This window comes from Bemisia tabaci, chromosome 2 (genome assembly GCF_918797505.1).
Source record: "Bemisia tabaci chromosome 2, PGI_BMITA_v3".
NCBI lineage: Eukaryota > Metazoa > Arthropoda > Insecta > Hemiptera > Aleyrodidae > Bemisia > Bemisia tabaci.
In genome coordinates this window covers 21,255,132-21,272,866 of record NC_092794.1, presented here as the reverse complement: position 1 = coordinate 21,272,866, position 17,735 = coordinate 21,255,132, and the positions used below count along the sequence as shown (strand labels likewise).

Here is a 17,735-nt window from a genome sequence, read left to right as displayed (position 1 = left end):
GTAGCAGCAAGAGTGTTGCAGGTGTTGCATTTGGAAAATAGCCCACCTCGAAAGTTGTCATAGAATAAGTTATCTAGTTTATTCTATGGCTTATCTGTTGTTGTGTGATGCAATGTCCAAACATTCCTCCAAAAATTATTTACCATCTCTAATTAGTTGTTATTGTGGGGATTTCAACATTCTATAAGAAAATTTATTCTTTCAAGATGCTCTCTAATTTAGGAATTGAAGAATGCCTCAGAGATTCCCCAAAATTCAGGTATGTTCAAATTCAGGCCTGTACCACATTATGAGGACAGAAAATTACTCATCCTCCAGCCTATTTCCTTTACAATTTCCTGAAAAAGTGATCCTATTATGATTAATGTAAATGCTTTTATGCACAGGATGGATCTCAGATGCTCTCTTTCCCTGATCTCTCATGCTCAGTACGTGTTGTGATAGATCCCTACAAGGAGTCAGTTCAATGCAGTGTTCTTTGTTGACAGCGAGCTCTTTTTTCGCTTCAATTATGCTGACTTTTATCTTGCTGCTGTCCTAAATCTTTCAGTGAATCTTAACACAAGATTAAAGATCTTCTGTCTCTTTCTGAGATGTAGTCTGTGAATCTTGTATGTGTTCTGTTCATCTCAGGAACTGGTATCATCAGTTATTGATAGGTAGCGATTCCTGTGGCGTGCGGTGGGTTTGGTGATTAGACAAGCTGTAGCGAGCAGTATTTGGGGTTAGGGGCTACAGTGCACCCACCTTTCATTTAGGGAGACTCCCCAATGTACGTTTTGAATTGTGATCCACGGCAACTTTTTTATTTAGTTTCAAGGATTAGCTCTTAATAGTATATCCAGAAAAAATATGGTCATACTCTTGCCCTGTTACTCATTTCTTTCCCTCCACTTTTCGAATATTTTTTTTAGAATTAGACAGCCAACTCGTTGCTCTGACCTCCTGCCAGTCCACTTATTTCTAGTCCCAATCCCAAACCATTATGCTTATTTTGAATCGTAAGTTTCCCTAAACCACCTCTTAGAGTTTAAAACAGGATTGAAACTGTCTTATTTACTACCTTGTAGATCCAAGTGGACACCAAATTATAAAATTGGAGGGCTACTTAATTCAGCATCATTTACACTAAAGGTGTCGCTAAGTAAGGCTGCGTATTTTTCCAAATGGTGCATCTTCGATAGGATTTCTTTATGAATGGTGAGGCGCTAGAAAATGTAAAGGATTATAAAAAATTCAGTCAGCAAGGAAGAGTTGACGCTGAAAATTCGGTTACCTAATGTTCCAATGGAAATGATATCAAAGTAAACCTAGTCAATCCTGCAATTCTCTAACTGACGAATGCTCTCCCATATGTTTTGCGTGAACTTCAACCATCATGTTGTTGCTGGTTTAGTCATTTACTTGTGATAAGCAATAAACGCTGCTCACTTTATTGATTAAGTTTCGTAAAATTTTGGACCCAAGCTGTCCTTCGCCTTAGAGAAAAACTCACTTTTATTAAGTTCTATTGGACCAAATTTAAAAGTGTGTCAGAAAACTTTGCTTAATTGCTTTTTAACACTCTTTCTAGATTCTCTCTACATAGCTTAGACCTGAAGATATGGAATTGGTAAATTTACTCTCTGAACGACTCTTGCATTTTTAATTATTCATGTAAGTTTTTTGAACAGAATTTCTTTATTACAATTTAATTTCTTCTACTGAATAAAAGTTTCCAATTTTTTCCCGGTTGACTTTTCTCAGGTACTGATTTGGCGTATTTACCTCTCTTTTTCCAATTATTGTCATGAACTTTCCTAAAGAATTTCTCAATTTCTGTTTCAGAGCATTTCTGGAAGACCAAGAGAGCCATATTGATTTACTGGAAGGAAGATTGGATAAGGTCAGTTTTCATCTGTGTCAACTACAGGAACCCAATCTTACCTTAGCTGATTCCAAACTTTTTTTTTTTTTTTTGGTCAAAAATAAGGAACACAGAATTTGAATGAAATACTCGGATTCCATGAAACATGGTAGATTTTAATTTTTGAAAATTTAAGGGAAAAGATTATGTTAAAAACGTACCTAATATAGGCACTTAGAACTACTCAGGTACTTTTTGCATGGGTGAGACAGTATACCAATTGGTGATTTGACAGAAGTCGAGGTGATTGACACCGTAAGAGTATTAGACACGATGCGTAGTTAATGTAACTTTTGTTATGCTCAGGGCAGAGCGTGCAGATGATTTAAAGTGATTGATTGCATTTGATTCATGCATATCTTTGGCTGAAGCCAGGGATAGTAGCCTGGGTCCCTGAATACTTTTTTCGGATTTGGATATTAAAAATACCCTGTCAGCTGGTGCTGGGATTTGTTGTTGACTGACATTTGGTGCCGTGCTGAAACCATCAGAACCTTTCATGTGTATCTACACTTTTTGAGTCTGCATCCTCTCCCTAATAGGCACAAAACTTGTAGTGCATCTCAAAGCTTCCTTTCAAGGCATGTTAATCCCATCTGACAACAATCATAGGAGCATTTTGGTGAAGAATATATTTTTGCCATTTTCTGAATGTTAGGAATTTTAAATTACCACCATTTTAACACAGTGCCATTCAAACAAGCCAGACAGTACTTTTTATTAATATGTAAAATCTTCTTCCCACAGGTTGTCAAAGTTTGCAGTAGCATGGTTGAAGCTGGGAAAACTTATGTTGCGCAACAGTCTCTATTTGCTAATAGTCTTTGGGAGTTGAGCGTTTGTTTTCGAACCGATCATGACACTACCTCATACTTGAACAAATTGATTCATGCTCTGCAAGAAATGAATAAGTATCTAACGATACTCCTTGATCAAGCTTCAAGAACTATTTTGATGAATCTGAACTCTTTTCTCAAAGAGTAAGTTGTCCCTAAATTCTTTTCTTGCTTAAGGTTTAATTTCTACAGTGTTCGAAACTCACCTTTGAGTTTCAGGAGCCATGTTGCGCATCAAGCTCGATTTTTAGGAGCCACTGAAGATTTTTTAGGGGGCAAATTGACTTTTTGCCTGTATATCACAGCGCATTTAGTGAAAAGTTAGACGCAAGATATTTTAGTTACAGAACTAGTATGTGTAATCAGGGGAAATTTCAAAACATCACCAAGCAGGAAAATTAGGATTTTTTGGGGGGTGGGAGAGGGGGGCAATTTTCAGGGGCCACATTGGCGTAGAGCCTTCATTTTTTAGGCGCCATGACCAATTTCTTAGGTGCATTTGTCATGTTGGCGTCTGTGAGTTTCGAACACTGATTTCTATACAGATTCATCTCTATTTAGATCTTTTTTTAGTTTCTAGTATATCATCTGACCTAAGGTATTTTGAGTTATTTTTAGGAACTATCAGATTTCCCTATACAGCCTTTTCTCTCCTCATAATATGGAAGCATTTGGTCCTATTCTTCCGAATTTCCGCACTAAAAAATACGGAGGACTCACTCAAGTGATTTTAGATAATAAACACGATGCAAAATCTCCAGGTCTGTGTCAATAAAACTGCTCATCAGGCTGAATTCTAAGCACTACAAGGAACTGGACCACAACTTAGTCTCCAGTAAACATTTAGTAGACCAACCACAAATTAACATCTTAGCTCGCTATGTCCTCCAATCTCCATCCTTGAAAGGTGGCCCTGACCAATAAGTGGAACATTAGCTCAAAGTTAAGACTGGGCTTAAGCTGACAAATTATGGTGCCTGAGATGTGTAAAATGCTCGACAGCTCATGTCTCACCGTGCAGCTGTACTTATCAGCACTAAGATAGGGCTCTATTTCAGTATAAATCATTGTAAAATTTAAGGAAACAGATTGAGGGGCATAGTGTCAACTTTTTGAAGGGCTGTGGAAAGATGCACTGTGGCAATTAGGTGTCGCAAAGTGCCAGAAATCGCTGTGAAAGTGGCTTGTATGTGAGTAAAATTTGAGGAAATTAACTCAGTTTTACTGGTTGTATAAATGATTTTGATGTTTAATTTTTCTCATGTTACAGCGTGAAAGTTATGAGAGAATCAAGGCATCACTTTGATAAAATTTCAACTGACTTGGATACTGCTCTGATGCGAAATGCTCAAGCTCCCAAATCCCGCCCTCAAGAAATTGAAGAGACCTTGAACATACTGGCTGCTACCCGCGCTTGCTTTCGACATACCGCCCTGGACCATTTGCATTGCGTCACAAAACTGAATTCTCGTAAAAGTCATGAAGTTCTTTCAACAGTAAGCTTTGATTTTGGTTCTTTGATAGTTATATTATTTACATCTGTCTTTTAGTCTACATGTAACGATCATTTGAATGAGTACAAGCCGCTGAATGAAGACTTGAGCTAGCCTACCACTTCTCTGTCAAGTGTCGACACCTGTATCAGGGTCATTCCATGTCAACTCCAGAGACAAGAGACCCTCACTGGCTTCTTGGTGACAGGTGGAAGCTTTTACTTTCGAGGATTCAACATTTCCTTATGGACAATATATGGAAGCAACAGTCATCACTCTTTTTTCGGCTGTTGACCTACTTACATGGTGGATGATGAGCTTCAGGTGACGTCATGAGCCAAACAAGTTTTCTAAACTTCGGTTTGTGTGGAAAACAAAACTACCAACACTTTGTTATACATCAACCATGCAGGTAAGTCAACAGTTTAATGTTGAAGTCCTGAAAGTAAAAGCTCTCACCACAGCTGAGATACGAGTGGAGGGTCTCTTGTCTCTGGTCAATTCATATAGGTTTGCAACCTACCATCTTAGATTTTAATGGTTATTTTTTCTTTTGTTCAGACCACCAACTGACAATAATTGGCAAAATATTATCCTATTAATCGTACTCACCATTATACTCTTGATTATCCTCTTAATTTGGTTTTATTCAATGCAACAAAAAGATTAATCCCACTCCCCCATTGTTTTGGTCCACAGGTGGATTTCTGTATCTACCTGTCGTATTTGGCCAGCTCATACCCGGACTGTCATAGGGCTATGTGCTCTCCGAAGTTTTAAGTTTCTCTGAAAGCTTTAAGATCTTTTCAGCTCTGAATATGAATCAAGATTTTGTTTTTGTTTCAGCTTCTGTCATATCTACAGGCTTGCAGCACATACTATCATCAAAGCTATGATTTAAGTGAGGGACTACATCCTCTTCTGAAACAAATAGCGGATGAGGTGAGGAAAATTTAGAGGCCAAACATACATTAAAATTTTGTAGATAAGGTTAGGATCCATCTGCCTGACATCAAAGTCTTTCCATGGCGCCTCATTGGGTTAATGAGACTGTCACTGCCAAACTGATTTCAGATATGTATGAACGCCCACTGCTAGCGATTTTGAAGGCGTTTACATGCAAACTTTAGGCTGAATATTTTTTCAAGCCTAGTCTTGAAATTTTCTCAACCATTCACCATGTTTTGCCTTGTTTTGGTGTTATTATTATGGTGCTGTGAGAACATATGAGTCCAACAAGAGATGCAAGAGTAATTTCAAAGTCTTATAATGTTTAATTTTTACACAGGTAACAAAATTGCAGTTGGACACTTCACATCATGAGAAACAACTCGATCACTTTCATGCATTGGTCAATAAAGAAGACCTGGTTTCATACTCTACTGATTCTGGCACTAAAATGGAGGGCTACCTATTCAAAAGAGCTTCCAATGCTTTCAAAACCTGGAATCGACGGTGGTTTTATCTTTGTGATAACAAACTAGTTTACAGAAAACGGACAGGTCAGTGTATTTCTCATAATTGAAACGTCCTGTAGTGGATCTTTAGACAGGGAGAAACTGACGCACCTCAACATACTTTTGCTCATCAAAATTTTATGCAGAACTTTTTGTGTCGATTTCTTGAGGGTGACTACCTATCTATATGACTCCCCAACGTTCATGTAGAGTCACCAGTTCAAGGGTCAATCATTTTAGCATCAATCCTTTTAAAACTGGGATCGTATGGAATAATCCGATTAATCCCCCCCCCTCCCTAAAAAACAAATAAAAAATAAAATACCAGAACAGTCAATAGTTATGCAGGTTTTCAATTGTTAACATTCAACATAAATACTGCTTTACCCTGAAATATTATTTTATAATCATAATGTAGTCATAATTCAGTCTTTGTTTTTTTTTTTTTTTGGTCTTCAAATTAGGAGAGGAACAAGCAACAGTAATGGAAGAAGATCTGCGGTTGTGCTCAGTGAGGCCTGCATCTGACTCTGAACGCCGGTTCTGTTTTGAAGTTATCTCGCCAACCAAGTACGCACTTTTCAACAACATTTAAGGCTTGAATCTCTACTCATAAAATATATATTTCCTGAATAGGCCATCTCAGAAGGAAATCTCATTTAGAAAAATGTGCTGCGTTCTGAATGAGAAAAAAATTAGTTTTTTAAACATGTATTTTCATAGAACTTGATGAAAAGAAAAGAGAACTTAGATTGACCCAGGAATATGAATACTAGTCCACTAATTTTTGACAAACAGTAACTGAAGGGACTTTAATGAAGGAAATTATTATCTCTCTTTTATTTATCAACTTTCTTGTCTTGTAGGAGTCACATGTTGCAAGCAGAATCTGCCGAGGGATATCGCGCATGGATAAATAGTTTACAACAAGAAATAGGTGCTGCAATTCAGTCAAGCTCTTATGGCAAAAACACGCATTCCACTCTCAACACATCTCAAAGCAATTGCAAGAACAAACAACGTCGTACCAAGTAAGTTTTTCTGGTTAATTTATTATTTTTGTCGGTTGATTAATATTTTTTTTGGTTCAGATATTTATGTTGGTTGGTTTTAACTATTACACATCGAGTGTCTCAAAAGTTCAGGACTGATGTCATAACTTTGCAATGACTTGGAGATGCACAGTGGACCAGGAACTGAGAACATCTGGTTTCTAATCTGACAACCCTCCTTGATTAGTCACACTGAGTTGAGAGCATGAGGACTCGAAAAAGTGGTAAAAGTGAATTTGTCGTCACCTCTAAAAAGTGAGGCTCTTAGAGATAAAATCCACGAAAGGATTGAGCAGTCAATAATTTGGTTAGCTTCTTACTATATCGAAAGGAGCTTCTCACTAGCAGATTTTGGAGCTTTTAACTACGGAAAGCAGTAAACTACTAAGGTTAATTTCTGATTTTTACACTGATCTTTTTTTCTGATTCTTTAACAAACACTTACTTACTTTTTTCAGAATCTGGGAAGGATTATTGAAAATACCAGGAAATGATACCTGCTGTGACTGTGGTGAGGGCAATCCCAAGTGGGCAAGTATCAACCTGGGAATCACTCTATGCATCGGTACCTATTTTACATATTCTTTATAATTTCAGTTGTATTTTCTTTCTTTTTTCTTTTTTCTAAACATTTTTAAATATATGTCAAAATATTGCTGCTGCTGAAGCCCTTCAAGAAATGGCATGAAAGATGCTCTATTTTACAGCATCAATGATGATGAGAGATATGCAGCAGGAAAGTCTTTAACATTTTTATGGTGAGAATACTCTCTTCCTTCTATTATCTTCGATCCTCTTAGAATCGCAAGGGCTTAATAGGTATCCTCTCAAAATATTTCCGAACATTTCAGTCTGAATCTCAGTGTTGTACACACAAGTTGTACAACACGATAAGTTATGTAACCTACACTCTAAAATCTCACTAGTAGTCACTTCGGGTCAGTGATCATTACGACTGCATTCTGAGCCACTAGCGTGAAATTTAAGAATAATGATTTTTTAACGTTTTTGTAATGTACAAGTAAACAGCCTTACCTCTGATAGCAATTGAGTACTCATACAATTTGAAATGTTGTATTGAAATGCTTGTCTTGTATTTCAAAATGAAGAATGTAGCGGAGTCCATAGAGGTTTGGGAGTCCATCACAGTAAAGTGCGGTCCATCACCTTGGACGACTGGGAACCTGAAATGCTTCGTGTAATGGCTGAACTTGGAAACAAAGTTATCAATAGCATCTATGAAGCGGAGGTTGATCAGCCAGAGCTCTTTTTAGAAAAACCAACGCCAAAGAGTACCAAGTAAGTTGAATTTTATCCGTATAGTTTTGGAGTTACCTGTATTCATACTTCATCTTAATGTGCATCAAAGGATGATCAACCTCTCTTTGAACCAATTGGTGTTTTAGACTGTTTTTAGATTTAAAGAGGAGTCACTCATGTAAAGCTGCTCTAAAGTCTTAATGCATTCTGAGGAAAAATCTAAAATTTACTCCTTACATTACTATTTGTACAGAAAATTGGTGCCTAACAAGCAAGGTATCCTTTGGTATAAAGACCCATGCTGCCATGCGCTCTGTTTTAAGCAAACAGGATTTTGGAATCCTGAAGAAGTAGGACATTCATGAACATGAACTTACTAAAAGTTTAAGGGAAAGGATAAAAAAAATAGCCTTTGAAAGGCGCACTCAGCCAGTGGGCCAATTATTGAAATTGATAGACAAAGTTATAGACATAGAAGACAAAAGGGATATGGAAAGATCCTATTGGTGGAAGCGGGTGAGTGCAATGGACAAAGGAGGTAGGTAATAGACTCACTAACCTTTGAAAGACCTTATCATTAGTCTATTATTTTCTGCCTTAGGCTATAGGAACCACTCATTTTAACCAAAAGGATTGCTCTGTACTCCTAATGTCCTCTTTGTCTATGAATTTCAATAATTAGCCTGCAGATAGTTGTCAGATGGACTCTTCATTTTATTTCTTGGCAACAGCACTTTTTTTATTCACGGAAGATTTGTTTTATTTCGCAATAAATACAAGATCAAAAAGTATTTCAGTTGATACTCATCAAACCAAGGCCCTAAAAAAATGTCACCAAGGTTGTTCTCCGTCAGAAGGAATTTTACATGAACTTTTTTAGAACTCTGTAACTTTGTAAAAAATAGTGGAATTAAATTAGTATTTGGTGTATGCATTCTTAAAATGTTCTTTTGTAAGCTCGTTTGTACTTTTCGAAAAAACGAGGACTTCCTGGGTTGCAGCAACTCAAACGTTCCAACTTCCGTTTCTCGAAATCAAAAATCCTTTTAAGCCCTTTTACTGAAGAATGCCCCAATTACGGTTATGATTTAATAGTTGGATGAAAATGTCTTTGAAGCAAAGTTTTAACTCATTCATTGAACCAAAAATATTGATATTTTACTTTTTTCTCTCTCTCTCTTTAATTTCTTAAATTTGTAAACTTTTCAAGAATATTCTAGTGCAATTTTTTTTCACTGTAAAAAAAAATGAAGCATGGGAGAAAATTAGGCACCATGTTATGTTGACGTAAATTGATTTTAGTCTCAGCCATTCGATTAAACTTCCATTCTTTCTTTCTTTTTTTCATAGATATACTAGAATTTTGACTGTAGACATTTTTTTTTTTTCAAATTTTATTTTTCTCCTAATTTCTGGTCAGGTTATACTTTTAAGATCATCTGTATACTGACAGTCTAAATCATTTATTCTCCACTGTATTTTATCAGTTCTCCTAAAAAATACTCAGGAAACTAGAAAATCATGAATTTTAGAAGTAATTTCATTTCTTTTATAGTGCTGTACGAGAAGCCTGGATCAGAGCCAAATATGAAGAAAAATTGTTTGTGAAGCAATTGAACATTCAAGGGAAAGAGGCTTTAAACTCATCAAAACTTAACCTGAAAGTTTCTCGAAAATGGAGCGTCCGAAAATTGAGAAGAAGACCGCGTAGTAGAGAAGACAAAATTAGCACTAAAACAATAGAGGAAAACTTTGACTTAAGTAAAAATTCTGAACAAAGTTCATCAGAACACGTGGACACCCCTGCCAGAGAAACACTCACTACCTCATTCCAAGACTCAATGTCAAGTTTGAGCAGTTTAAAAGAAGAACTCATGGAAATCGTACAGAAACCTGAACTAATAGATATAACGGAGCGCAAGTGTGATAAGTTGACAAAACCTGATGTCATATCATCGATAGGAGTGTCAAATATTAGCAATGGAAAGGACACTCTCATTCTTTTTGATGGTCATGTTGGGCCTCAAACATTAGACGATACAATATCCGTCAGTAGCGATGATTCAAGTTGCGAGGATGAAAACAATACCTCTTTTGGTAAGTCATGATAATTTTTTATTTTTTTCATCTCTCCTGAATTTTGTTATAGTGACCTTTTTTGGGAAGTCATGATGATAATTTTTTTTCCTGAACAGATTTTTTTCTGTTTTTTCATTTTACCTGTAGAACTTGGTAATAGTGACATAAAGCCATTATCGATTTTTATAGCTCAAATATGCATGTTCATCTTCTCACATGGCCATATTGAAGGTTTGTGAAAGGTTTTGCGAAACGTTTGAGATGGTGCTGCAATAGCAGTCGAAGAACACGGAAACATGAAAAGAATAACAACTGAGATAGGAATGAAGATGAACGGCTCGCCGTCCGGCCCGAACACACAAAAACGAAATCACATAAAGAAAATCACCTTAGGAGTGATTTTCCCCCACAAAAGATTCTCACACCTTGAAAAAGAGCACTGAACCGTCTGCACGCTAAGACCGAAGTAACTTAAGTATGGCGTCCTCGTAACCGTCCCTCTCTCTCCCTGGTATCCAGCTCTTCCATTGGTGTATCGAGTCATATGACCGGATCCCCCAATAGGAATACAGACACCAGACAGAGACAGGGAGGGAAATAAGAATAACCACATATTTATATGTCACACGTTTTATGAACATCGGAATGCCATGATAACCTAGGTTTTTGTTGAAGCAAAGTCTGGTTTGAAAATTGTACGGCAAATTCATTCCAACTCAGTGCTTTTAAGAGCCTCTGTTCACAACACACAGTGAATTTTGTTTTAATTTAGTAGTTGATATTCAAGGATCTTGTTCTAGTTTTATCCCTGTTTTTGATGTATAATAATTTTGCTCCAAGATCGGGAGAACAATTCATCGAATGTTAATGTACCCTCCTTTTTTTCCAGTCAATGAAGAGGACATATCAAAGTTGGAACCAGATCTTTTATTATACAGGGCATCATTAGCTCACAATTTACCTGTCATGTGCTATGCTCTAGCGCTTGGGGCAAATAAATTTTGGTGCAATAAAGATGACAAAGGGAGAACGCATTTACACCAGGCTGTGCTAAGTGTAAGTTTTTTTTTTTTTTGAGAAAACTTTAGTCCTACTTTTTACTTGCTATTTTCTCCCCTCCCCCTTGGTTGCATGGAGCATTTATTTCCTCAGGGCTTACTCCCGTATTTTGACTTTTTCTGGCTGATGACTCATTAAGACACCCGTTGATGATGTCATGGGAGCAAAATTTTTTGTAGTGTTAATATATTTTTAAGAAATTTGCTGTAAGAAATGTATTAAAGATCCTTTCCTCTTATTGAGGGAAAAGTTTAATCACTAAAAGAACAGTACTAATGGTTGGCAATGCCAATCTCAGGAAGCGGTTTCTTTTCTATAAAGACACATTTAGGTTTAGAAATTTTTTTGCATTAATTGTTACAACTCTCTGTAAAGATTAGTACTGTACAAGGTGGACACTTCTGTCCACTGTCAGTCCTCCAAATCTTTTGTAAAATTCAATGAAGTTCTTCCTTATTTTACCAGTTCAAATGCAAATAGAAAACAAGAGCTGCAGTATTAATCACGGGGCGAGTGGCACGCCCTACTTTTATGAGTTGCCTCTGATTCACTGATATGCCTGGTGCCCACTTTCTGGGGTCCTCATGAAGTATAACATGGGGTTCATTTTTCATCAAAAATATCTCGAAAATAAGGAAAAATTTGTAAGTTGAAAATTTCAGAAATCGATTTTCCTGATTTTTTTGAACGTGGCGCTTTTTTCTTAAACACACGGAACAGTTCGACCTTGAATTTCGCTCTTTCAACTTGAAATATGACACTTAGGTGTCATGAAAAAGTAAAGTTCCAGGTTGAACTGTTCAATGTGTTATAAAAAAAAGTGTCATGTATTACCCGTGAATCTCTTCAGAAAAATCAGGAAAATCGATATCTGAAATTTTCAACTTACAAATTTTTCCTTGTTTTCGAGATATTTTCGATGAAAAATGAACCCTGTGTTATATTCCATGAGAGCTCGCCAATCAGAGGCGACTCGTAAAAGTAGGAGGTGCGACTCATCCTGCAATTAATATTGAAGCTCTTGTTTCCTCTTTGTTTAAATTAACATTTTCGCTTCTGACCAAATGCCACCTGTTTCATGTATTGATTCTCCCTTGTGAAAATCCTCTTTGCAAATTTTCATCTGTACTGAGGCTATACTATATTCTTACTCCCACATATTGTATCAAAGCTTCTAATGACAGCCTGTATCTTTATCTGTCATAATTCATTTCACCTCATCTGTTAACCCTCTGTAATTATGCATGTTTTCTTCTTTCCCAGGGATCAGTCATGGCTTGTGAATATCTTCTTCTGAACGGTGTAAAAATTAATGCTCAAGATGATGATGGGAAGACGCCACTGCATCTCGCTACACTCAGAGGTATTTTTATCTTTACATGTGGCCACTTTCGAGAAAATTATCAGTTACCAGCTATGGTCCCAATCAAATTATTCCTAATGGATCACTGGAGGAATGATGAATTTAAGCATTCTGATTTATATTTCCTCTTCATGAAAGTACAATTTGGGAAACAGAAATGCTCAAATTAACTCCTAATCATGATACAGTCATCCCTTGTTATAACATTTCTGAAGGGGAATGAGTAAATCAAAAGTTGCTTCCGGATAAACGTCAATTTGAAACAACGTTTTAGAGCGTTGTTTCACTACATCCCGAAATTTAATTTCTTGAAATTTTTTGATGACATAACAGGGCAGGGTTGATGAAAAGCTTCCAAACTCTGCTTTCATATAAATATCAAAAATCAAAATATTGAAAACGGCGGCCGAAGACTGATTTACACACTGCAAATGCAACTCCTCACGAACTTTATCACAGACAGCTCTCTGCAACAGTGGTCACTTTTCTTTGTTGCCAACTCGGCGCGCCAATTACCCAATAATACGTTTCTCCTTGTACAGGACGAAAAAATTCAAACGTCGTTTCTGAGAAAACGTTATTTTGAAAAACATCGTAACGCAACAATTTATATGTATATGGTTCCCATGGGAACATCACAGGACTTAAGATTTTTTACAAAGGAGAGCCATCTCTCTTTTGCCAAAGAGCTGAGACACATACTGCTCGTCCTTGGACTCCTGAGTTTTCTTGGAGACAGGGAAGATTATAGCAAGAGATGGCAAATGAAGTAAATAATAATCAAAAAGAACCAGAACTTTTCAGTATGATGACCAAATGTTGTGTTGTTGCTGAAAATAAATGCTGTAACTGCTTTGTTGCATCTTGCTCCGATGCTTTACGCACACAAACTGATATTGTCCCTTTGAGAGTTTCTATCTTTAAGAGTTTACGTCGGAATGCTGTACTGACTGAGGTATTTCTGTGTCTTGTTGTTTTTAGCATTTTGTACTTGGATCTCTAACCTTTTATTTATTTGAGAATTTTCTCATTTACAAGAGTGTCTCTCTTAATTTTTTTAATTTTACTACCTGTTACTTACAATATTCAGGCCACATTATTGGTGTTTTTTTTTCTTGTCTGTGCTAATGAATTAGAAGATTTATGTACTTCTATAAGCAATTAGACCAGTCCAAATCAGTTTGGTTACTGTACATCTATCTCTGGTTTGTTTGTCCCATTGTTTTCATTCATCTTCATCAGTATTTTTCCTTACATGATGCGTTTTGTGTCTCAGGTCATACAGCTCAAGTATGTCTTCTATTGAAGCATCGCGCTGATCAGCACATAGAGGATAATGATGGAGACTTACCACTGGCTATTGCTGTCAATCAAGTTAATGCAGATATAGTTACCTTGTAAGTAAAGTAATATGCGTTTCAGTGACACTTTTTTCCTAATTGCCTTATTCAGCTCTCTCTCTAGAATTATAGTTGGACCAACCATTAAACTAGGAGGGTGAAAGATGTTATTGCGTGAAAACTTTTGTGATATTTTTTCTTCGAGTAAAGGATTATTTGTGAAGATTCAAGGGACAAAGTTGGTTCTTTTCATTTAAAAAGAAAAATAATACCAGCAGAATTAAGCCTAAGTGAATTAAAATAGTTATTCTGTATATCTGATTATCTGATTTTCTTAAAAAAGTGTTTTACTTGAAAATTAATTGTTTGCTTAAATTTCTATGAAAATTTATGACATAACGTGTGATTCGGTTATGCTCGTCTTGTTGTGAGATCAAATGTTCACGTTGCTTGCTTGTAGCTGCAATATCAGTACTACTGATATTGCATATGATATGATATGATATGGTATATTCCCCTCGTATGAAAGGAAATTTGCAATGTTACAAACTGAGAAAGATCTTTTAGAGCTGAGCTATCGTTTTCTCATTAGTTGTACAATGTTTGAATAATCAATCGAACATTAGAGCCATAGTGTCTTGGTGAATGCATGAAATTTTAGATAAATAAAAAACCCTGGCAACAAAAATTCCATTATTTTTTGTCTTTTTTCAGATTACGGTTAGGTAGATTGAATGAAGAGATGAAGGAATCGGAGCAAGGCGCTAGTGATGATACCTTCAATGATGTTTTCCAAGATTTCTCTCTACGTGCCGCTAACTCGCCAAATGAAATGATTCAAGATAGTTCGTAAAGTACAATTGCCTTCACTGTGATATTTAGAAGTCTATTTGCAAATCCTGCCTTTGAAAGTGCCCGCATTTTGCCTTGGAGTGTTTTAGGTAATGTTTGTGTGTTATCAATCCTTCAAAAGTTTTTGAAAGTTTTGAAGGTTTGCCTGACTGTTTTAAGTACCCAAATATATATGTTTTAACAGTTTGGCAAAGACTCAGTTGCCTCATAAATTTCGGTACTCATATCAGCTTTCCTTGTAATAATTATCGTTGTTTTGTATACATTCTGTTAATTTATTCTGTACTCAATGGGGCTGTTGCTCAGTATTTTCAACTCCCTTCTATGTGGAAAATGAGAAAGCCTGCATTTTTCTGTTTTTTATTTCATCAAATTTTAGCCGAAAAAATACTTGTGAAATCGCCAAAAATCCAAGTCTGTTTCGAACAGAAAAATATTGCACCTACAGATTTTGTGACCTTGTAAGAAGAATTAACCGCCAAGTATCCTTTTACTTGCATTTTTTTATTTATTCTCAGGTTGCACTTGTAAAGAGAGGTCATGTATCTCGACCGTGCTTCCAATATAATGGCTGTTTGAAGTGGTTATTTTTTTTTTAAATGAAAATATTTGTTCTTAATTTAAATTACAGGGTAGCCGTGTTGCATTTGATTCAAGGTTGTTGAAACCATGGGTTGTCGCCTCGTATAATGTCCTAAGCCTTGGGCCAATGAAAAATGTCCTTTGAAGTATTCAACTTCAGGCCTATCTCTCAGTCAGAAAACCTGTTTTTAGCTCTTGAAAGCTCAAAAGCGGGTTTCATGCAAAAATTCATCATTTATAAACTTATTTTCAAGGCAATTATTGGTTCTTGCGACAGCCCCATTATATTTTTTACTCATTTCGTGGTTCAAATTAATCTGGTTTTGTTTTTCTATTTTTCTGTTTACCATCAGTGCATGGTTCGTTTAAACCAAAGTTAAATGAAAAAACACACTGCTTCTGATGTTTCATCAGAATCTTAAATTAGAGTGCAAGTACTTTAATTCAAGCTCTATACAAAAACATTTTTTCAGGCTTTTGGATATTCAGTTGATTTGTTTCTTGGTTTTTTCCATTATACTTTGGTTCAATTGAACTGTGAGACTGATGTAAAACGGAAAAAGTTCATCACAGTTGTTATAAACATAACAGAGATTTGAAATTTTTAATACATGTACAGAATCACTCCTACCAACTGGTTTGAATAAAATTTGTGAGGGAAAGTCAAGTTAAGTGTCCAATTTTGCACTGGCAATACCCTGTTTTTAGACCTCATGCCGCTTGTGATTAACTGTTTTTAGACCTCATAGCATGGCGCTTGTGACAAACTGGTTTTTACTTCTTTTTTTAAAAATTTAATCCAAATAGTGAAGGATATGCAGATGTTCTGCTACCTGTAAAAAATAACGATTGAAGCTGAATTGTTTTTTTTAACTCAAAGAGTCACGAACCAAAATAATTCATTCGATATTCTAATTAGTCAACAATGATGCTTGTGATACTTAGGCTGGAAGGTGATAGTGTCAGAATCTTGCCGCTAAGAAACCAGACTAATTTGGACAGAAGGAACAATAGGCTATAAAAATCAAAGATTACCCCATCATGTTGATATGGGTTTGTTGAAGTGGCACTTGCAATGAGATTTAAGTGCTTTCTCCTCTGAATGATCGATCATCTTTTTTATTTTTAATTTTTACAATGTGTAATCATTTTTTAATAAGTTATAATATTTGAAAATCATATCAACTCATTACATTCTAAGTTTTATTTTTTTACCAATGCATGTTTTGATCAAGAATGTTACTTTTTAATGCCTGCGTTTTAATTTGAAGCATTTAAGTAAGCTCTTACTTCTGAAGAGTGTACTTCGTTGACTTGTATGGACATTCGTATTCACAATGTTAGTTTATTGAAATAGAGTAACTTTTAATATTGCTATATATTGCCAATAGATATCAATGCTTTTTGTTATTATGCTAACATTTGCTGTAAAAGTTTTTATGATAAATAAGTGGACTGAGGTTCCAGCTGGAAAGGTACCTATTTTTTGCTTACTTCAGTCATAGTATATTTGTCATTGATTCCTAGATTGGAATAGGTGCTCTTTTAAGTATATCTAAGTACATGATTCCTCTCTATTAAACTCATTCCAAATGTAAGATCTAGAAATAAGATATTTTTTAAACATTGAAAATGAAAAGCTATTTACAGAGTCCTCCCCCAATAAGTTTAAGCACTTTTTGACTGTGACAGAGGATCTGCTATCTTGATTCTTGCATTTACTTTCAATGCTAAACTGACGTCACATGATCCTCTGTCACAGTCTAGAAGTGCGTAAACTTATATGGCCTGGATTCTATCAAATAAGAGCCATGATTGTAGGAATAAAAGTTTTCTTTCCTCGGAAGGCTCTTTGGTTTACATTGTGGTGAAATCAAGCAGTACCTATTTTTTCCCTCTCAGAGGGAGAGGAGAGTTCTACTGACGTAAAAAATCAAGGTAATAATATCAGCTTTACTCCTGAAAGCAAAATATTGGAGTTTCCTTAAATATCGGGTCTTTTCAGGTTCTTCCAAGAAAATTTGGGTATGATTTGAGACAGATCTCTCATTCTATATGAGTCTATGTTTGGTTTCAAACTCGTTTTTTATGCTTTCAGTGAGTCTCTCGAAGATTAAAATAACCGTTAAAACAGTTATTTGGTTCTCTCTTTTGAAAATTTAAAGGATTATTGAGTGCTATAGTCTTTTTTCAGTGTTTCAACGATTTTGAAGTGATTAGATGTCGGAGCCATGGATATTTTACAAATACAGATGCACACAAACTTTTGATACGGCTTCTGATGATTTTCCATTCAGGTGTGTCGATTAGAATCAGCAATAGCCATGGAAAACACTTATTTTTACTAACTAGTTTTAACAAATTTCTTCAATATAGAAGGTAATTCGTTTTCATTTTCAGTATTCTCGGAACTTGGCGTCATTCCATATTTACTTAAGTAAACTATTCATGTAAAC

The 17,735-nt window shown here is 35.8% G+C and overlaps 2 protein-coding genes across 2 annotated transcripts in view; both read left to right on the top strand.

Moving 5' to 3' along the window:
- The first annotated feature begins 72 nt into the window (after positions 1-72).
- CenB1A (Centaurin beta 1A) lies at positions 73-16,658 on the top strand. The gene is made up of 15 exons (XM_019060762.2): positions 73-259; positions 1,828-1,885; positions 2,654-2,886; positions 4,013-4,238; positions 5,082-5,177; positions 5,524-5,737; positions 6,157-6,262; positions 6,559-6,723; positions 7,203-7,309; positions 7,854-8,043; positions 9,560-10,101; positions 10,973-11,139; positions 12,406-12,505; positions 13,782-13,902; positions 14,560-16,658. The coding sequence occupies exons 1-15, from the start codon at positions 207-209 to the stop codon at positions 14,696-14,698; spliced, it is 2,517 nt and encodes an 838-aa protein (XP_018916307.2). The 5' UTR covers positions 73-206; the 3' UTR covers positions 14,699-16,658.
- LOC109043549 (uncharacterized) overlaps positions 14,658-17,735 on the top strand; it is a 54,418-nt gene continuing 51,340 nt past the window's right edge. Inside the window, exon 1 of the mRNA XM_072296905.1 lies at positions 14,658-14,786. The gene's annotated coding sequence lies outside the window, so the exon portion shown is untranslated. The remainder of the gene's footprint in view (positions 14,787-17,735) is intronic.